This window comes from Pagrus major, chromosome 20 (genome assembly GCF_040436345.1).
Source record: "Pagrus major chromosome 20, Pma_NU_1.0".
In the NCBI taxonomy this organism is placed as follows: Eukaryota; Metazoa; Chordata; class Actinopteri; order Spariformes; family Sparidae; genus Pagrus; species Pagrus major.
Genome location: NC_133234.1, coordinates 26,845,794 through 26,869,059, shown reverse-complemented (window position 1 = coordinate 26,869,059; position 23,266 = coordinate 26,845,794). Strand labels below are relative to the sequence as shown.

Sequence of the window (23,266 nt, the reverse complement as noted above, 5' to 3'; positions counted from 1 at the left end):
GATCTAAAAGTGGTTTCAAGGATTCATAATTGGTGTTGTTGTTGTTCTATATCTCTCTGGGTCAAAGTCCGGGCTGCAAACAATCTTGCTGTGAAACTTCCAGAAGACTAAATTGGATTTTCCTCCTCAAACGATGGGATTTGTCTCCAGTCTAATTCTTGCTGAGGAGGTGATCGGACCTCAGTTACACACAAACACGCTGTAAACAACACTATCCTCATGTAATCCCAGTGCGAGCCTTGTGCCTGCGATGGTTTTTAACCATTACATGGTTGGAATGATGATTTACATAACCAAAGCTGGTCTGAATGAGCCCAGTCAGAGCCACGACCTCCTGGTACCTCTTAAGACTCAACGCAGCTGAGCCAGGACTATTTTCAGACGTAGAAAACAAGACGATTAATTAGAAATCTCGTCACAAAGAACTTAAATAAAAGAAATGTAACTGGAATCATTTTGGGTTTTCTGTTAAACTCATCATCAGTGACGTTAAGGCGGCCAATCAGAGACGAACTGTGATCTGTTTGGGTCGAGCTTTCTAATCCAATCCTGACGGAGCTGTTGATGCAGTCTGTGACCTTTGAATTGTCCGGGTTGAATCAAGGAAAAGAGGCTTTGCTGGTTGTGTAACTCTCTCCACTGATTTGGTTGTCAACTGTTCACACACAAGTAAAGATCAGGCCTGCGTGTGTGCACACACCTGAACAGCCTCCGCTGATCTATTAATATCTCAACTTCTCTCCGCCAACATTGTTTCCACAGGTGCTTTCAGGTCAGAACAGCTGCTCGTACCAAATAATTTAATTCGGGAGGCAACGATTTCTCCAAAGTACTCCCCAACATTCTCTGAGGCTTATCGGCAAAAGCATCTGTTTCTCAACTGTGTAAAATTGAGAGAAAGTGGAGCTCAGATTCCATTAAGTTCATGTTTTATACTGATGGAAAGATGTTCCTGGATGTTTGAGTCCTGTTCCCCCGATCAGTGTCGTGAAAAGATATTATAAATATATATCAACATGAACACATGAGCCGACTGAAATCGGATCAGAAACTCAGCATTTACTGATGATTGGAATCAGCGTTTTTTTAATTCATCCAACTCCCGATAAAATAAATTAATTAAAAATGCTCTGCTTTGGCTCTGATGCAGCAATAAATCTGCAGAGAAACGACGAACCAAAGTACACAAATAAATGTAAAGGAGTGAAAGTGTAAAGTACATAAGTAGAGTGCACGTACCTCAAAACTGAACGAGACTTGAAATGATTTTGTGGGATAGACGTGGTCAGGATGGAGACGTACGGAGTCTGGAACATGTCGGGGGGAAGTCATTTGGATAAATCATTGCGTTACATTAATAATTTATGATCCAAATTGCAAATCATCTCCACGTTGACGTCATCTTTCTTTCATCTTTTCATCTTTCTGGCGAATGAAAATGCACATTATTGTAAATATAATCCAGAGCAGTGGTTTCCAAACGGTGTGGCGGAGCACACCGGTGTCCCGTGAAGCAAGTCCAGGTGTGTTTTGGGAATTTGTTACAGCTGTAGACTATTTTTGAAATACATGAGTAATGAATGAGATTTTAATTGACTGTATCCTTTGTTCCACATGAGGCAAAATCTATGTCCTAAAAAATCCTTTTAAAAGCTTCCAAGGCAAGGCAAGGCATCTTTATTTATATAGCGCATTTCATACCAAGGCAACTCAATGTGCTTTACATAAAAAAGGAAGCATAAGACAGGGAACAAAACTTAAACGTGTATGAAGTGATTAGATACAGGTGTGTGGAGGCTGTGTGAAGGTGTGTGTTGACATTTTGTCTTGACCTTTCGTGCGCCTTGGACACAAAACATTTTGAAAACCACTGATCTAGAAGGATTTTGTAGAGATCCAGGTTTATAACCATGATTCTGATTAAAAGGTCATCAAATGATTCAGAGCTGATGTAGCTCCATCACCAGAACGCCATACAGCATTTTGAATTTTGCATAAAAGAGCTGGTGTAGCTCATCTCAACATGTCTAATAATTTTCTGCGTGAATAAATTTACCTCATATGAAGTCAATATCTATTTTTTCGGTGTGGGAGCTGGTGTAGCTCACCTGAACACTATACAATTTTAATGGACTGTGTGAGAGTGGATGAAGCTCACCTGGACTCTAATTTGTGTGAGAGCTGCTGTAGCTTATCTGAACAATGACTCTTTTCTGTGAGGTAAAAAAAATTACCTAATTATCTTTTTCCAATATCTGTTCTCTGCGTGAGGTTGAATTTAGTTAATCTGAACTCACATAAACAATCTATACATTTTCTATGTGAGAGCTGATGTAGCACAGCATGTCTGTGAATATTTATTTTGCATATTAGCTTCGCAACATTAAGGTTACAAACCATACAAGCTCTCACAGACAGTATCAGCTGTAAATACACAAATGTCTTTTCCTGAAAGACCACGCTGAATATAATTTGTCTTAAATTTGGTCCCATATTGTTTTAAGGTTGCAAGTTAAGGACAGGGGACAAATGTTAGGACAGAAAACTATTAAAATTAAACTGACACCAATCCGGCCTTGTGGACTTGTGATTATGATAAATAATCTTCACTACAAATATTAACAAGCGGCCACGTTATCAATCAGTAAAAACAAAGCCACACCAGTCAACATGGTCGTGCATTCAGGTTTGTGTTGAGGTGTATATAAGTGTGTGTGTTTTGTGTGTGTCATGTCATTAGTGTTTCCATGCACAGCAGATATTTATAGCTACACTTGCTAGTGAGAAGGGAAATCAATCGTCGGAGCCCCGGGCAGGAAGAATATTGGCTCGGCCCTTCAACTTCCAGCCCTCGCACAGACATTATAAATACAACCATTCACATCACACACACTCTCACACACTCCACAAGCACCAACACTACACACCAGCTTTCTAATAAATGATTCCCCCTGATGACTTCCTCGCCCGAAGCTAAACAGAAGAATAATTTTATTATTACAGCTTTTCATTTCGTTCTTCACGTCAGCAAAGGAACACAGCAGAGGAGAGTCGGTTCAAAATCCCTCAACGAATGGAAAGAGTGCGAAACAGTTGATGCGTCTATCGATCTTGATGACATAACACATGTTACAGTCCAATAATAACTCTGATACGTGGTACAGTGCGACTTCTGAGGACACACTCAGCCATCAAATCATTACAGCGGTTTTATTATCTTTTTTACATTTCTGACTTTGAACTCACGCTCTCAAAGTAACCACAGCGATCTCCTGACAAACACCGCGGCAGCTGTGATGGAGGTAAATTATGATTGGACGGGTTGAAAGTTCTGATACCACAGGAGGTCAAGGTGTCAAAGAACGGGCCGAGGAAGACCCGACTACTTTTTGGTGAAAAGCGCTGTGTTGTCTTTTATCATTTTGTGTCTTTCTTTGACGGTTTGCAGGTGAACCAGAACTCTGCAGGCGCTGCTGTTACAGACTTTGTTTTCACAGCAGATCCACACTGACACTGACACACAGGTGTTCAGATAAATAGACAGTGTATTTGATGAACTGTTACAGTAGCTTCAGTATTATGTGCGGCTGTAATATGAGGGGAAGAAAATCAGCTAAAACAAATATTGGATTGGATTTGGTCGGCAGATATTCCACATCAAAAGACTGATGAGAGTCAGGAGCTTTTCGCTGAGCTCTGTGTCTTTTAGTCTAAGAAATATTCAAACAGACGCTCGTGTAGGTCTGTTCAATAATCCATCCATGAGAACACTTGTTGTTCACATATATTACATTACAAAATCTGATATTTGAATCAGTTTAACTGTCTATAACTCATTAGTGATGCATCCAGTTACCAGAATAAAATGTTTGCACTTTAAGTTTCTGCAGAAAGTTTCCAACTGGTCGTACAAATCAATCAACATTTCTACAATACGTGTCGTATCATGTTCACGTTACATGTATATGAGTTGAGTTTCAAGACAGTTCAAGACAGCATTTTAACATTAGTAAGCATGAAACCACTGGATATGTTTAATAAGCCCAGGGACATCTCCTAACCAAGTGGTTTCCGTGCCTAAACCTAACTGGACCATAAGCACAGCATCGTCTCAACATACAACTGAAAGAGAAACTTAGCATTTATTCTGGTTCTGACTCACTCAAGATTTTTATAGTTTTCATTTTCATATTTACATTATTTTATAAAGTGTTTCCAAACATCCAAACACAAGAACTGTACATTAAATGGAAACATGTACATATTAAACCCTCAACGCAAAAACAATAATGAGAGCACAGAAGAAACAATGTCACATTAAATGAGCGCGTGGTTTCACACCTGAAGCACATCTAATTACTGTGAAAATGCTGTCAGTGTGCTTGAGAAGAACTGTTTTGGGGTTTTTTATATTGTTATATTTAAGTTAATCAGGTTTTGTCTTGTTAATACTTTTGCACTTTTATTTTTAAGGTCAGAAGCTCAAAGCGAGAATCTTATTTTGAGGCTTTCAGCGGATCAGATACTGAAGTCCTGCTCTGGTTTTCACCAGCTTTTAAATTCCACATATTCTCGTCTTATAAAAACATTTTTCCAGCAGCTGTTTTAGGTCAAAAATAAACCGTTGTAGCTACAGAGAACCTCCGCTGACGTGTTGATTCGCTGCTCTCAGCTCTTCTTCTCTGGAGCCGCTGCAGGGAGGAAAACACATCTTGTTAGTTTGGACAAGCTTGTGGCAGCAAACTTCAGGCTCCATTGTGGCCCTGAAGAACAATTCAGAGCCAGGAATGTGGACCTTCTCAGAATAGCTTCATCCCCTAAGAAGGTCTTCCTGTCGCTGGGAGTAAAAACACACCGACCGCTCTGTCTGCCAGCCCGCGAGGTTGACGAGAGCCTGGGTGAAGGCTGGAAACTGAGCAGAGACAAAGACCGGAGCTGCAGCAGCTTGATTCATATGAAAGAGTTCAGATGGACTGAAGAGTTGAAGAAAAGAAACGTTCGAGCCTGAATACAATTGAAAATCTCTCAGCGCTGATTTTAAAACGACCCTTGAAGGTTTGACTCCTGCTCAGAATACGGCTTCTTCAGATTTAAGAAATGAAATCAACTGAAAAATATTTTACATTTCAGTTCAAACGGAAAACAAAGTTAATTATTTAATATTTTTCAGAGCAACTACAGTAAAACCTAAACACAATCTCTCCATTTTTATCGTTTCCGGCTGATTTTCTTGTTAGCGTCTTGTTAAACATCGTCCAGATGAGAGAGGATCTGAGTTTATACTCTGACAGAGGAGCTTCAGTGTGTCAGGCCTGGACAAGGAAGGAGGACTCAGAAGCAGATTTAGAGCAATTAGAGCAGGTTTTTATTGAGATTTGATTTCTCCACTTGAGCTCTTAAACAAGGTGACAAATAAACAGGCTATGAACCAATCTAATCCGTGGGCTATGAAAACAAGAAACAAGACTACACTTAAACTCGAGGCAAACAACCTCAAAGCAAAAGACTAAAGAAACAAAAAAAAAATCACTCTTGAAGAGGCAAAGAAAAGTACTAAGAACTAAACTACACTGGCACATACGGCTATAAAAAACTTGTAACAAAAAAAATCACTCCAATCGGAGGAAAAGGAAAAAGGCTATAAACCAAAACTACTCTATCGACTGTCTATGAAAACGAAGGAAACAAAAGGAGGCAAACAACAGGCTATGAATTTATCTTGAAATACACTGAAAATAATTACAAACAAAAGGTCACTCATTTAAGAGGAAAAAGTAGTAGAAATACAAATTTGGGATGCGTGGCTTAAATCAAGGCCTTGGACGAGAGCTGGGGTGCGTGACAAACACAAGCACTCTGGCACAGAACAAAGGGAGACGCAGACTATAAGACACATCAGGTGAGGGAACACAGGTGGAAACAATTAGGGATTAGGGGAGACGTCAGACTGGTGGCACATGAGGAAGGGCAAGTGACCTGAAACGAGTTACTTTTCAAAATAAAACAGGAAGTTCACGAGACAGAAAACCCCCAGGACAAGACACCCCTCACCGCGGTGTGACACAGTGCAGCAATGCAAATACGCTTTGATAGCTTCCTCTTCCATCCAATCAAAGATCGGCACCTTCGAGACTTTGCAAAGTTTTCTTTTTGTCAACGGCCACAAATTCACATCTCAAAGTTGATTTAATTTGACCCAACGAGTGAATCTACTGATCCATTCAACTGAGATGAGTTGACTTTGCTGTAAATATGAACCCATACTTAAACTCTGCACACAAATATCTGACTGTCAGTAAACACAACACAAGAGCTTCTTTAATCAGAGACGTGGAGGACAATTCAACAAGGCTGTAAAACCACGATCTCACTCCCAGCTCGTCAGACACAGCAGCGTGATCAGTGTCGGTGTCAGTTTTGTACGTGAAGGACTCGTCAAGTCAGCACTAATGCAGAATATACAACATCCAGTATCGGCCCGAGGCCACGTAGAGTTTTGTGCAGAAAAGTGCTGACTGTGCTCTCAGGAGCGCTGAGAGGGAAGCGCTGCACCTGCGTCTCGTCTCTATGACAACAATATCTTGGCAACTGTATGATGGACACTGATCCTCTGTTGTTTACTGTCTGTTTGTTTTTTATTTGACATCAGAGCGTGGAGGATGTGAGTGATGACATCATCTATAGGAGTCAAAAATATGGTGAATATTATCGTCGAGGCCAGAGAGAGAAAAAGAGCCGCGGTGACGTCAGCAGAGTGTCGGAAAAAGACCTCGGGCGCCTTGGATGCTGCTGCAGACGCTCGCTCCTCATTCAGAACAGTTGAAACAGTAACATAAGACTTTTACACTGTTATTAAAGTGAAAACTACTCAGTTAGGTTTAGGAAAACATCATACTTTGGGTCATTTAGGTACGTTATCTTACATTACGTAACATAACTTCTCACTCCAGACTCCAGACTCCTGATCACAAATGAAACGTGGACGCTGATCTCTGGAGGAAAAGTCCAAACTCATACTTTTGTCGCTCACGCACTAGAGGACGCTTAAAGAAGTGATGCTCGAGAGGTCTTTACAGCGTCAAACTAAGAAGGCGGCTGTATTTGTCATGTTGGGAATGAGACCGTCCAGCAGAAAACAGGGAGCAGTTTTATAAAGTGAGGCTGAAACACTGGTGAGTTACAGCAGAGGTTTATTCTGACACATTTCCAATCGTGTTAACACCTCGGACTAAAGGGACGGACGTCTTTACAACCAGGTAACACACCTGGGTAAGAAGAAAAAGCCTCATTTAACCTTCATCTGATGTTTCTGCAAATGACTGCAGCAACATCTTCATGGACGTAATCTGAATATCATCGTTTTACACTTATCACTTGTTACTTTTAAAAGCTTTGGGATCCCCACGAGAATCTCAGGACAGGTTTGATGACAGATTGAAACCAGCTCTGTGTCTGTTTGGGAAATATGATGCTACAGCCAGTTAGCTTAGCTTAGCATGAAGAGTGGAAACAGGAAAAAAAAAAAAAAAAGCCAGCCTGGCTCCGTCCTCGTGTGACAAAATATCTACTAGCAGCTGTAAAGTTTGATGATTAACATGTTATTCAATATTTTATATCCTGATCGTAAACGTCTGAGAGTTTATCAGGGAAATGGTGGAAACCTGTGACTCTCTGTGACTCTGGACACGATTATTCTTCATGCCTGCTCCACGTTTCTGTCACTGAATTCACCTTTGTTTATGAACCGTTCAAGTATTGCTGTGATGCTGGGGTGAGATATAACATGTTAATTATTACGTTTTAGAGGTGGTAGGTGGATTTTGAGCCAGGCTTGCTGTTTCCCCGTTTCCCATCTTTATGCTAAGCTAAGCTAATCAGCTGCTGACTGGAGCTTCATGTTTGATGTACAGACACGAGAGTGAAGAGATAAAAATTAGCAGATGTCCCATGTCAAACTTTTCTGTGGGTTTGAAGCTTTAACGAACAGCCCAGGTGAGTACAGGTGAGTACAGGTGAGTACAGGTGAGGTTACAATAAGAGTAAAGAGACTCTGCCGCAGGTCTTCACATCTCCGTCTCGATGGACGGGTTGGGCCTTCGGTCCGTCGCCTCCCCGTCTCCCTCCAGCTCCGAGGTCTGAGGAGGCGGAGGAGGCCCCGGGGCGCCGCTGCCGCTCGTCGCAGGGAGGCTCCATGATGTCGTCTGGGTCATGTGACTGTCGTGGGTCAGAACACAAGACAAGATGCTCGCTGAGTGTTATTGATCACCACGCTAACCCCTCCCTCAGGCGCCTCTCTGGGAGCTGAGCTCTGCTCACAGGCAGGAAGTGGCCTCTGATCAGCTGACTGCGCTTATGCTTTCAATCAGGATGTCCCATTTCTGTAGTTTAGTTTAGTTTCAGCTCTTTATTATGCTTCAGCCCTCAAAGAACAATATTCGAGGCGCCTGACTCTCCTGTTTTAATTTAGTTTTTCCTGTCAGCATCGAGTGTCGTACATCATTTGATTCAGGAGACCCTGAAGTGTCAGTGTGACTCATTTAAAGTCCCAGTTTTACATTTACTTTTTCTGAGAAAGCATGAATTTAGCAGAATTTTTAAGAAAAGTCAGTCAAAATTTGGTGTTTTTCTACTGTTTTTCTACTAAAATTCTATATGAATTAATTATATTATTATCCTCTGTAATCCTACATTTCACTGACTGACCGTGTAGATGTGTCCAAAAAAGTTCATAATAATCATAAATAGTCATAAAATCATAACAAGAGTAGCTGCAGGTCTATAAGACCGGTCCTACTTCATGACGTACTGTTATGATCTCGTGGAAGGTGAGGAAGTTCTCCAGGGAGGAATAAGTACTTGTTTTGAGGTCTAACGATGTTTTAATAGTGTAATATTTTAACTTCTGCCCTCCAACACCACAATCAAGAGTTCGTCTGAAAACGTCCAACTCTTCTTACTTGATGTAGTATTTCACTCCGTCTGCAGTGTAGGCCTCCTCCCAGCCGTAAGGAAGACCTGCAGAGACGGAAAAATAAGAAGTCATTGAACCCTTCAGTGGATTAGCGTCACTTTTCCACGTCTGTCCTGGTTTGAGACGTTCAGACAGAATCAGGCCAGCAGATCACCACACTCTCCTCTCAGATATCCAGTTTCCATCCAGCCTGTTTCCCCTGAGAAGCTCCAGTACTCCACGAGCCGCCGCCCGGCAGCCTGAGAGCGATGTCTACTGTAGTTTTCCACTGTATCTCACTGATCTCTGCACTTACTGTACGAGCCGCCGGATGAAAAGTCTCTTAACCCCGTTTCAGCGAACAAAAGGGGGCCAAGTCTCAAATGCTGCCCTGCAGACATGAGCTCGTCAACTGACACCAAACATTTCACACGTTCAGAGAAAAGAGGGATTGTGATGAACGCTGTATCAGTGACCGGGGGCCGCTGAGGGGTCGGACATGACACATGATGAACAACGTGTTATAACATGTAAAGAATGGATGCCAGATAAAATGGCAGACAGCGAAAACTGATCATTGCAGCGGCAGAAGTTGCCAACCGAGCGATCCGACACGACAACTGAGAAACACTCACATTTGTGTATTTCCTGCATTTTTCCTGACGGACAGAAGTTTGTTGCTGCTTTTTTAAATGAAAGTTGCTAAATCTAGTGCGAAAGATGCCAATATGCTAACGTCAGCACGCTAACATGGTTGAAATGACGATGCTGACATGCTGAACTTCATCAGGTTGGATGTGACCGTGTTTATTGTGTTAGCATGCTAACGTTTGCTTTCCAGCACACAAGAGATTCCACAATATCGCTGCAACGAAGGGCTGACGGTGGAGGTGACTTTACGAAATAAGTACAAAAGACATGTGAGTTAAAGGTTTTTGCTCCTCATCACGTCACATAATCACCGCCTGGCTCTCTGCTGGGGACAGTTGCTTTGTGAGACATCTCTCTTTTATTTGATGAGTGAAGGATCTGTTTAGTTGTCAGACTGAACCTCCACTGGTGGATCAGAACCAAACTGTCCCCACACTCACCTCTGTTACTTTCACACGGATGGCGAGGCGGAAATATCGGCGCAAGATTCCCGCCTTGGAAATGCAGTGTGAAAAGGACTTTAGCTTTTTCCTTCACTGACTGCAGCTCAACAAGAAACAGCTCCAGCAGATAAAACTGAGCAGATAATCACATCACAGTGAAGACAACAGAGTTTTATGAGCTGCTGAAGGAGCTTAATGACGAGTCGTTATGATCGACTCTGCTTCTTAATGATCTTGTAATAATACATTAGATTTCCCAGGTGAACTTCGTGTCTCTTCTGTTCTTCACACTCAGACCTCCTTCACTGCTGTGAGCCTTCGATCGTCTCCTGTGTTTTCCACAGGAAGTCAAAGGCTCCTGTGCTCGACTCGCCTTCACGTATCGACACGAGGAAAACAATGTGGTTCTCACCGCTGGAACAAAGACACCTGATCTGAGGCGAGAAGCTGCTTTGTGTGGCTGTGAATACAAACTGTGAAGCTCTGCGGTAGATTTCACGGACCAGGTTTCACCCCGTCAGTCTGAGTGGTGACAGGGGGGCCGAGGGACAAGAGGCAGGTGTCAGGTGGTAGAAACACGTCTGTCAAAGAGGAACTTTCCAGTAATGTACAGGTCACTCACGGGGCTGCCGAGGTTCCTGGAAAACCTGAAATGTTATCGACCTCAGATGAGACCACTTGTCTGTTTGTGACTCTCTGACTTTTCATGTAGCATTTGAACTGGGAGGCCGGACTTTCTGAACGCCCCCTGAAGTAGGATTTCCGACTCTGAAAGTTGACGCACCTCAACTTATCAGCATCCGTTAGAGCTGTGAAACATACTGTTGGCACTTCTGTATTATTTGTGTCTCATTGAATCAGTCTCACACACAGTTCTGTCCAACTTTTACATCTGTGGACACGTTGCTTGGTGTTTGTTTGAGAAGAATACTGTGTAACGATAGCGAACCTGATTGGGATCCAGACTCGTGCTGGTCCACTCGGGTTTGACGTCATTCCAAGATCAGAATCGGAGAAGCTAATACTGATGTTAGCCTGTTAGCTTTAAATATCCTCTCCTCCACAGACATGATCGACGCCTCTGAACAATCTTTTCTTGTCATAATAGCGAGAGCTGACTGTGTTGCTGTCTGAGACTGTGGCTGAGGGCCCGTCAGTCCTCGAGGTCGCAGCAGAGTGACCACGCGACTGATCCGATCTGCTGCTGCATCCGTCTCCAGGGAAACAACATTCACACCCACAGAGGCAACTTAATTAAAACTCAAGTGTCATTATTGATCCCCAGTTTCTCCTCCACTAACAACATCTCCAACTGGGTGAGTTGTTAGAGAGCTGAAGAGGCTCCACAGCCAATCACAATACAGAAGGAATCCTTGAAAATTCTTTCATTTCTTCAGTTTATTGTCATGTCTTCCTAAAAACAATCAGCATCAAACAGTGTGAACGATGTCTCTCTGGTGTTTGGCCAAAGTACATTAAAGAGACAGAAATACATGTTTCCCCTTACCTGTGTATTTATCCATCTAGATTAACAGAGGAGTCACAGTCCTCACAGTCTGTCCTCCAGGAGAAGTTCAGATACTTGTTAAAAACAGACTCTGGTAAAAGTAGAAGTACTGATTCAGCTTCTTTACTCCAGTAAAAGTAATCGAGTACAGGCTCTGACATGTACTCAGAGTATCAGAGTAAAAAGTCTCCCTCTGAAGGACATTTGTGGTCAAAGCTGACTGAAGCTTTGAACATTGTTGGAAACATTTGAGATAATGTAAGAACAAAACTCAGCAACATACAGAACAAAGGTCCAGTTGTTTTTAGACGTTTTAATGCAGAATTCTAACTCACATGAACCAGAACTTCTTATTACCACAATACGTGCAGGACGTTTATTTGCACTCGAGCCTTTTTACACTGAAGGGCTGATGTTGTTCTTAGTGTTTAGTCCACCATCACACACACACACACACACACACAGACACACACACACACACACACACACACACACACACACACACACACACATTTTTAAGTCCATCTACGTTTATATGCCCAACACACACTCTGACTCAGATGGATTAACATCACACACACACGTCCAGCGTATGATGAAAACGTGATGATCTCCCTCTGCAGGACGCACGCATGCACACACACACAGACACACACACACAAACACACACACAGACAAACACACACAGACACACACACACACACACACAGACACACGCACACACACGTCCAGCGCATGATGAAAACGTGATGATCTCCCTCTGCAGGACGCACGCATGCACACACACACAGACACACACACACACACACACACACAGACACACACACACACACAGGCTCTCTGTGTGAACTTCCCTTCACTCCATCAGGCCTGATTTAACTCCATCGTTTCACCTCGGCCGCTCCCTCTGAGCGCTCATGTTGGAAACAGTTTCCTTCGCTCCGCTGGAGATCTATAGAAACACCGCAACGAGCTTTGAGTGATGATTTAACTTGAGTTTAAGGTTCTTCAGTGTGAAAATGTTGCTGCAGACGTATGCAGGAGTTTCTTTCTGAACGCCAGCGACCTTTTTCAGTTGTTTTCTGAGAGGAGCCGCATGCTGCTGTCACAAAAAGCACTGCGCCCAGCCTCTTTGTGCAGACGCTCTGAGCGCTTGTAGTTGAACATCTCTGAACTTCTCAGAAGGTCACTGTGGTCGTCACCGCCACTCTTGTTCAGGCAACCAATCATATATTGGATCAGATGGTTATGCTTTAATCTGTGATCACAGCAGATGAGCTGTGTGGAGACATCTGATGTTTTAAATCAAGTCTCCAGCTGCTTCAGCTGTTCAGCAGAACGCTGCAACTCTGTTTCACTGTGAAGCTCCAGAAATGTTTTGTGACTACGAGACTTCACCTGACTTTCATCAGCGTGGAGGGAATCCCATAAAAGAGCAACATGTTCGTCTGTCTCACGAACGTGTAGCTTCATCTTCAGTTCAGCTGCTCACTGTAGTTTTTATCAAACAGACAGGAGGACGTGGTGCTTTTGTGTGGGACTACTTTCAGCGGCGGATTAATCCACATTTGGTGCTCTAACAGTGTCCTTCATGGAGTGGAAGAAGACATTTCACTATATAACCTGTTAGGAGACACATTCACTGTTGCTTTGAGTCTGAACACGAGGTTTAATCACAGGGAAAACGAACTTTGGACAACAAAGAGAGAAAATAAGAAACTCTCTGCAGATACGAGACACTAACACGCCTTTTCTCCCCATTCAGCCTCCCTCTCTGTCTGTTCACGTCTTTTACGTCTTTGTCTCGTCTCGCTGCGTCTGCCGTGCGTGATGTGCTCTGATAGGTCGACATCAGTCTGGTGATGTTGGGAAGGCGGCGTGCGATGACGCCAAATAACAATAATCCATAATTCACCTCAAATGCATCAAACTAAAGTAACGAGCCTGACCTCAAATGTCAATCAAATCTAAACGTGTGTTTCTATAAACCAGGTGTAGGTGTATTATGCTAGTTGCAGTTGTCATGGCAACAGAGACACAAAGACACAGACCTGCATCACAGTGTGAGACAAACGTTTTAAAAGTGACTCACTTTGGTGGAAAACAGACGACCAGACTGCAGAGAGAGAACACTCTTTAACAATAATCTACATTAGATTATGATCTTTCTATCAACTCATCACATCCATATATACATTATATTCTTATATTACGTCTTTAAAACTTGATTTTCACTCATGATCTTTCCTCGTCTTGTTTTTTATTGTTATTTATCAATGTCGTCATACACACAGATGATATTCTACATTTTACAACCAGGGATTTGTTGACAGTCAGACAAAAATAGGATTACAGCGGTGTCTGATTCAATTCAGTCTGTTTCTGTTATTTTGTTCCTCTTTCTCTGTTTGTTTTTTTCTAGTTCTCATCGAGTTGAATCATATTTTCTTGCCTCTGTTCATGTAAATTTGTGCGTTTTCTAACTAATTTACCCAGAATTTTGCAAGTTAAATGAAATTTGTGGACTTCGTGGTCATTTTGTAATGTGACTGATTTCTTTATTTCTCTCAGGGACGTTTGCTGTGTTCGTGTTTGACCGTCACTAAAAATGATTTGGGTCGAAGCTCTGAAGTTTGGTCTCAGTTGAGCTCCGTTTCTACACAGAGCACCGACCATCAAGAGCCGTTAAAGGTCAGAAGGGTTCAAGAAGTTACATCCACTCGTCTCTAAATGTTATGAACGGTGAGTCGCTCGTAATGAGTTAGAAGGAGAAGCTGTCGTTGTTTGATTGTGTAACGAGGAGACACCTGAGACCCAGACAGCCTTCATTAGCCTTAAAATGTATTTTGGTAAGTGTGTGTGTGTGTGTGTGTGTGTGTGTGTCGTCGCCGAGTTTGACTGCAAGTGATGGGAGAGAGAGAGAGAGAGAGACGGTCGCCATGGTAACAGTGTCCGAGTCGCTGCTTGCAAACAGCAACTGAATGAACCGGATGTGTCTGAAACTGATCGGTTTGAGCCAGCGCTGATTTTTTTATCACGCAATCTGTCGGGCAAAGTGTACGTGTGTGTGTGTGTGTGTGTGTGTGTGTGTGTGTGTGTGCGTGTGTGTGTGTGTGCGTGGCCATGAATGAAGAAGACAAAGGTCCCTGCAGTTACAAGCGTTACGTTTCCAGGGCAACGAGGGCTGTGATGGAGATGAGCCACAGGTGATTTTAACAAACACACACACACACACACACACACACACACACACACACACACACAGCAGACTTACACAAGTTGTGAGACCTGGATCAGACTGACCTACTTTCTCGGTGCTGTTTGGTTTGGTTCCTCCTCCTCGGTTACCTCTAACAGGACTCAGCGGACGACGGAGGACGTCTGTGATCCTGCATCTCGGCTGTTAATTATGTAACTGCGCCCACGTCCTCCCACTGACGGAGGGAAATTAGGTGACTGTGTCAAAAACCCACATCCTGCCTGCTGGACCAATACAAACTGTCGATGCCACATAAAAAATATCATCTGATATTTTACTGGCACAAATCAACCGAAATATATGTGTGTCAGTGAAAGTCGTGGGATTTTAACTTTTCTGAACAAACTGCGGAGTCGAACAGCTCCGAGCCTCCAGGCTGCCAGTCTGACTGACCAGATGTACGTCTCTTTGAGCTTCGTGGGGTTAGTTGATGCATAAAAACCACAATCTGTCATCACACTGTGGTCACATGTAGACCAGGGCGGATACTGAACTCAACTAAAACTGCTGTCATACTAACTGTACGTAGAGGAAATGCTGGTTACTATTAAACTCTACTACATAATGAAAGATTAATAACTTCAGGGTTGTGACAGCAGGTCGAACACGCAGCTGCTAGCTAACAATATTTTGGTCTCTCCCTAAACCTCACCTTCTGAACTACCGACTAAGCCCCCCAAAACAAACCAGAATAAATGTTGGCAAAGTACGTTTCTGCAAAACCACAGATGAGATAAAACTTTACACTTACTAGACTCAATTTTAAATTTCTCTCGGTTTAGGCACAAGAACCACTCGGTTCGGGTTAGGAGAACATCATGGTTTGGTTTAAAGAACCCATTCTGGTCGCCACAAACATGGTTGAACATGTCCGAGGTCTCGTTAAGGACACTCGGTTTTGTTTCCACAAACATGGCTGGAGCCCAACTTTCTGTCACAAATACATGTTTTATATCACCAGAATCACAGATGGAAATTGTTCTGAGGTCTCCTTAAAAATATCCAGCAGTGTCACATTTACAAATAACAAAATGCAAACTCTTCAGCAGCCTCACTGGCAGCCATGACGTACGTACGTAACTCCACAAGCGTATGAACTGTACGTGGGAGCGTATCTGTGGTTTGCAGACACGTTATCTGTTAACATTTTATCCTGGCGACTGGGCTGACCACTCACACACCAGCTGATCTGATAGTCGAACTGAATCAGGACTCTTTCAGCAGCTAAGATTTTACACAGCTCGATCTTCACGTGGCTGGTTTTCTCGACAAAGAACAAGTCGTGATGAGTTTGTTTCAGAATATTTACTCAGAAAATGATAAAGGACAAACAGCAAATAACTGCAAACATGATAAAAGCGTCTAAAGCGTCCCATCAGGCTGGAACTGTCCATTAATCTTTGCTGTTCTGTTTTCCCGTATGATGTCGCGGCTCGTTAACCGCCTCCCTTCGTCCGTCCTGACCTCGTGCTGGCAGGTGAGCGAGCTGTTCTCCTCCCGTATTGTTCGGTGATGCTGCTAGGCTTTGTTTTGCTGGCTAATCTACTGCACGAACACGAGCATTCAGCCACTCGGACACAAAGCTACACATTGATTAAATAACAGTGAGACAGACAGAAAGCTACAGTAAGTTGTCTTCTACCTGTATTAACTTGCTCTGGGACAGAACGTAAGCTACAGTAAATGGCAACCATATGATATTGTGACGATAAAGTTGTATATTGCTTTATATTGCTTGTTAAATGAAGGTAATTATTGCTGATAAAGAGACAGAGGTGAGGTAAAACCTACAGGACGACACCAACGCTTTGGGAGTTTTGCCCACTGATCACTTTACCCATGATCGGACCGCTGTTCTGGCACTATAGCTGTGATTTTGATGCCTTTTAGCCTTAAATATCTTGGCTGACAATCCCATCTGACTGGCTTTATTCAGAGTATGAATTTCAAACTTCTTTTGGTCACTTCAGGGCGAGAAAACAAGCTGAAATCATGACATTTTAAACTTAAATTGCCAGGCTAGCTCGCTTTTTTAGATAACCACAGTGGCCAAACAGCAGCCTAAAGCCCTGGTCACACCAGGACGTGACACAGCTAATTTATGATGCTATAATGTGATGTGGCTAGTTTGCAAGCCACTGTAGGCGACAAGCTAACTGCTAACACGCCAGCGAGGCTGGAACATGCTTGTGTAGCTAATTGCTAGCTTGGTAGCATGGAGGACAATAGGTTCACACAGTTTATTGAAAAGCTTGAATCATCGACTCAAAACTGTCCACAAACCACACAGCTAATAGTTTCTTAATATTTCTTAACCAGAACAAAACAAAAGACATTTGCTGAGTGTTGTGTGGGCCGAGCCTCGAGCTCAGGAGGAATAAACACCAGGAGTCTCATCAGATTCTGTTCTGATCCGGAGCTGTTTACCGCCGGGAGCAGAGCTCAGAGATTAGTTTGTAACTTGTGGGATTAAAAAGGTGATTTATCTTCACTCCTGTTTATCAACCTGACTGCAGCAGTGATCCGGAGGTGACCTCCAGGTTCTGTACTGTTGACTGCTGACTGGAGCTGGAGGGGAAATGGACTTTACTTCATGAACGAAACGTTACAGAGAGGAGCCAGAGAACCGGAACCAGAACCAGAGTCTCTGCTGAGTGCTGACTTCACTCAGAGGTTGACCTGAATGCCCTCGGTGTGTGTCGTTGCTCACTAGATTACTGCTAATGTGAAGTAATCTGGCTGTTTCAAGTGAGTAAACAGAAATTACTCTGCGGTCAAACTTGCTTCATTATCTGACTTGACTCAGGCACAAACGCTCACAGACGAGGTCACGTTTCAGAGTGTCTCCTGAAGTTACAGCGACAGGAGACCGAATGACACATGTCACATGTCGGGATAAATAACATTTTACGTAAATCTGGAGAATCACGGAGAATTGTGACCCCAGAAGACGGGATAATCAGCAGGGTTGACTCAGTATGGGGATAAAAGTTCAGAGCTGCTATTAGTCAGACATTTCTCAACACACAGTAAAGCCGACAGCTTTGGTTCCATCACTATCACCTGACAATCAATAAGGTGACCAATGGGCAAACCTTTAATCGTTGGTGTCGTCCATCAACCTTACAGTGTCTCCGTCCAGTGTATTAACCTGTAAGTGTCTCAAGAGATGAACTGAAGCGTCCATTCTGAAATGATATGTTTTTAAGCGCTATGATTAAATCGTAACGTCTGCACATAAGCATTTATTTTCCACGTGATTCAGGTTAAAACACTGGAATAAAGCCACTGTTCAGTTTGTACTGACTATTCAGAATATGTGCACTGATACATGAGCTGCTGGACAGAAACAGAACAGTGTTTCATGCAGAGTTAAGACATGAGTCCGTTGCTAGCAGGTACTGAGGAGATGAGGAGTTGTCAGGGAAGACAGAGTTCAGGTTCACAGGTTGGCTTGTTGATTTCCTGCCGACATCTCAGAGCCGTGCTGACTTTGTTCTCCTACAGTCGGGTCTTCTAGAAGGTCAGCACTGAAACGGGGAGGACAGTTGCTCACAACAGGATCAGCTTGGTGTCGTCCGATGGGAGTCTCATGCGGGGCAGCACAGAAACAGAAAGGAGGAGGAGGAGGAGGACGAGGACATGCAGGCCTTCATGCACGGAGGCGAGCAGAGAGACTTGAGATCACTTACAGTCGACCTCCAGGATGGCTCTGACAGTCCTTGTGAGCTCCTTCGCCTCCTGGGCGAGCGTGGCTGAAGTCCAGGGACTCTTTTTGTAGCGAGGAGGGAGGCCTTGAGACGACGCTCCGACTTTAACGTCTCCGGAGCTGCAAAGAGAGTGAAAAAAGGACGAGAGTCATCAGTGAATAACTACAAACGACTACAAACAGTCACAGGCGGAGCCGTCACAGAAAGAAGCAGTCGCTCTTCACACTCATGTTCACTCGTCTTCATCTGGCGGCCGATGACTTCTTCCTCACATCGAACCCATCACCTCACTGTAGTTCCAAGTTTATAGAGCTGCCCTTCAAACGATAGCTACATCTTTTACCAAATACCTCGATATCAATATTGTAGGGATGACTTTTATCATGAGTAATAAGGACATAAGACTCAGACCCTTCCTCACTTCTAACTCTCCTGAAGTTAAAGCGACAGGCGACCAAATGAAACGCACCGTTACTTTGAGGAAACTGGAGGATTTCTCTGTTTGAACATTGTTGGAAACATTTGGGACAATGTGAGAACACAACTCAACAACATACAGAACAAAGGCTGAGTGGTGTTTAGACATATTTAGTGGTTTAAGCAGGAAACTGTTATCAGGTTGTCAGAGAAAACAAATCTTTTTGGCCTCCTTTAGATGGATGTTGTGTGTTGACACATTTGTACCAACTGTCACCACCTGTTCTCTCCGGTGCTTCAGTGGTTTGAGGAGCGACCCGACACGTCTGTGTGCACTCACAGCTTTAGAAAACTGCAGTGAAGCTGATTTGTCTGATGAGTAAACTCACACCTCCAGTCGTCTGAAGGATGGAGTGAGCTGCGAACACTTTGTGAAGCTGCTGAAGTGACCGCGTCGCCATGGCTGCAGCTGTTGCCGAGAGATGTGCTTCGCTCCATCGGTACACACTGACGGGACGAACGCGGCTTCCTGTCGTCTCACAGCTCGTACAAACTTATGACATTTTCTCTCTGGAGAGATATTTCTTCTCTCTGAGCCGTGTTCGTTATTACAGCTGAAGTCAGGGTGACTAATGGCTTTAATGAGAGTGATATTCAGAGGAACCCAGAAGCTCATTAACCGGAGCGAACGGGCAGATCAGAGCCATTTATTATCATAACAAAGCAGAACAACGCCTCGTGTCTGCCGCTCTCAACACGGCCTACTTTCCCTCTTACGAGCGGCCTGGAAACAGGAGCACAGGTGAATAAAGAGCAAAAACATGAGTAGGGGGTCCAGCGGTTATGAAAGGTGAGCGGAGGTGTCCTACTGACCTGGACCGAAATAAAAGGAAACTAGGCAGGGGGTGCCAGAGCCAGGTGACTTAATAACATGACCGATTGACCCGATTTACAGAATCACACTTACACAACGGCAGGAAGGTGCTGATAACTCCTGCTGTTCAACTGAAGGATCAGAATACGACACGGTGAGTTACATCAGAACAATATCAGGAAAAAGAACCGATGAGCGAAGACGATAAAACACTCATCATCAAGTTTAAGGAGCGAAGGAAGCAAAAGAAAGGAAAGATGCAAAGAAAGAAAGAGAAGATGTAAGGAATCAAGAGGAAGGAAGACAGGAAAAAAGGAAAGATTTAAGGAAAAGAGGAAGGAGAGAAGGAAAAGGAGAAAAGAAGGAAGTGAAAAGGGACTGAAAGGAAGGTGAAAAGGAAGAAAGGAAGCAAGACGGATGGAGGTAAGGAAGCTTAGAAGTAAAGAAATATGGAATGAGAAAAGGAAAAGGAAGGAATGAAAGTAGCAAAAATGAAGGGTGGAGAGAAAAAGTAAAGAAAGAAAGAAGAATGGAAGAAAGGAAGCATAAGATGAAATAAAAGACTTATTGAAACAAGGAAGGAATGAAGGGAAGGAGGACAAAGGAAGCAAAGAAAGAAAGAAAGAAAGAAAGAAAAGATAAAGAGAAGGAAGGAAAAATGACAGAAAAGGGAAAGAAACAAGTGATCCTGGACAGAGAAGGAAAGCAAAGAAAAACTGGAAGCAGGATGGATAAGGAAGGAAGCAAAAGAAGAAAAACTTAAGGAATAAAGAAAGTAAAGTTAGGACTGAAAGAAAGAATGTAAAGACAACTTTTATTAGTTCTTCTTCTTCTTCTTCTTCTTCTTCTTCTTCTGTGGTGCTGAAGTCGATCAGGTAGTCCGACCTCACGCTCTCACCGCAGGTCGATACGTTTCATAACACAACTGCCCTCTGCAGGCGGCCATTAACAGGAGCTGACTGCTGTCCTACCTGAGCTGAAGTGGGCCACTGAGTGTGTGTGTGCGTGTGTGTGTGTGTGTGTGTGTGTGTGTGTTAACTAGGCTAATGGGCTCCACTCTCTGCAGGATCTCTCATTATGTCACTCCAATGAGGTGTCTGATACACACACACACACACACACACACACACACACACACACACACACACACACGAGATGCAGAGCTGTGGTTGCTAAGGGCAACAGTGTTCAGCAACTCACACTCACTTAATTCAGAGTCATTAATATAATCGCCATGTCGCTAACAAACAGCGGGCTGACAATGACTCATTCACAACACACACACACACACACTCACACACACACACACACACACACACACACACACACCTGTAGCTCTTGGTTGGTCCGTGGCTCTCCAGCAGGAACTCCTGGACGTTCTGCAGAAAAACAAACAAACAAAAACAAAACGCCTGAAGTTTTTTATCACAGGAGGAAATGGTGCATTTGTTCGGGGACTATTTTCAGCGGCGGATTAATCCACATGTGGTGCTGTAGTGAGTGTTTGTGGTAGAAGGACGGTGTGTTCATCATTGGAGTTCTGGTTCTGGTTCGTCTTGTTTACCTCCACAAAGCTCAGCAGTTTTCCTGTCGACATCTCAAAGCCCTTTTTGGCCGTTTCGCTCTTCCGTAGTTGGCACTCCAGGACGGCAACTTTCTTCTTCAGCTCGTCCGTCTCCTCCTGGGAGGAAACAGAACAGCTGTCAATACTCGACATTTTGCACTGATGTGTAACCGTTTGAAGTGAAGGCTCAGTGTTTCTCTCCTCATTATGTCTATTATCATATAATGAATGGACGACTTGTTGGGCATTATCACGAACATATTTAATGAGTGCAGGAAACAACATTTGAACATTTTTTCATTTTATTTCAAATTATAGGACGAGGTGCATGCTAACGCTTTTAGCTTAGCAGCTACAGTGAAGATTTAAGGCTGTAGATAATGACCTTGCTCCCAAGAAGAGCGCCAGGCTTTGAAGCAAACTTTGGTAGACGGCAAACCGTCTCATTACATCGTCATGTGATGCACTGGGATCAAACAGTGGATCAAACCCTGAGAAATGACTTATTTGACTGTCATAGTTTGATAAAAGCTCTAAAGGAGCCGCATGATTAAACTGTTTTAGCTAAACCAGAAGTGGGAAGTCAAGCTTTTCTTGGCTTCATGCACCGCTGAGGGGCTCCGTCTCCAACCACGTGTCCAGGTTTCTTCATACTTCCATGTTCTGCAGACTGTGATCACAGCAGACGAGCTGTGTGGAGACATCTGATGTTTCTTTGGTTGTTTCTCCGTTTTAAATCAAGTCTCCAGCTGCTTCAGTTGTTCAGCAGAACGCTGCAACTCTGTTTTACTGTGAAGCTCCAGAAATGTTCTGTGGACTACGAGACTTCACCTGACTTTATATCATCAGGAGGAGATGACGACTGGATTTACATTCATGGCTGAACTGTTGCTTTGACTGAGTTTCAGCCTAAATGTTCTGTAAATCTACAGAGGAACCAGCTCAGCAGTCACAGACTGTAAATGCAGTGCAGCGCTGCAGGAAATGGATTTCTTCTGCTAAATGATGTCTTACGATTGTGGACATAATATTTTGACACTCTCAGACGAACGACTTCCCAGAGTCAGCACTTTGTTCTCAACATGTCATAATATTTACTGCGCAGCAGAAAGCAGCTTCTTCTCTCCTCAGATCTGTGAGAGCTGATTCCCCGCGGCGTCGGCTCAGCAGCGAGCCTGCCGGCGCTGACCTGCTGGTTGCTAGCCAGATTTCTATGGAAAAAAAAAACCTGTCACCGAATAAGATGGAGAAAAACACTGACCCAGATTCACTGATGATGATGGAGGAAGAAACTGAAACCAGGAGGGGAGGAGGGGGAGCAGAGGGGATGCTGGGAAATCATCAGCGAGATAACAGCTGCAGAACTGTCCTAAAGATCAGACTCTCCTGTAACGACCCGTCAGTCTTTGTTCGGTTCCTTGACTCCGCCTGAGTCGCAGCTAATCAGCAGTGGTCAGAGAGGTGGTGGAGTTTCAGATAAAATCAGTTTGTTAATGAATTTTTCATGAGGAGCAGTTTTTCAAAATGTATTTGGTGTCAGTCGATAAAAATAAAAAACGTGCAGAGTGATTAGATGACACGTTGGAGAGCTTATTTCTTCTTCTCCTTCTTCTTCATCAATTAATTTCTTTCAAACAAAAGCTGGCTCAGGAAAATGAAATCATTTTAAAAACTAAACCCGTCTCTATGCCCTGTAGTTGTCAGCAGGATAAAAGTGGCTCAGACTATGAAGCCTCATGTTATTATTCTCTTTATGACCCTCGGCTTACGAACATGAACATGTCGTTTTTGGTCTCCTCCGTCATTAAACCAGCACAAGAACCAAATTTGGAAGTTCAACTGTCTTCAGCTTCCTGAAGACAAAGATGAAACAAAGATGCCACCAGCCGTT

The 23,266-nt window shown here is 43.5% G+C and overlaps 1 protein-coding gene across 1 annotated transcript in view; it reads right to left on the bottom strand.

Moving 5' to 3' along the window:
• Positions 1-16,095: 16,095 nt before the first annotated feature.
• The window catches only part of stxbp4 (syntaxin binding protein 4), a 37,990-nt gene continuing 30,819 nt past the window's right edge, over positions 16,096-23,266 (bottom strand). The window contains exons 18-21 of the mRNA XM_073490396.1: positions 21,376-21,492; positions 21,141-21,190; positions 18,503-18,639; positions 16,096-18,340 (exon numbers count right to left, since the gene is read on the bottom strand). Coding sequence (XP_073346497.1) covers positions 18,327-18,340; positions 18,503-18,639; positions 21,141-21,190; positions 21,376-21,492 — 318 coding nt within the window. The 3' untranslated portion in view covers positions 16,096-18,326. The remainder of the gene's footprint in view (positions 18,341-18,502; positions 18,640-21,140; positions 21,191-21,375; positions 21,493-23,266) is intronic.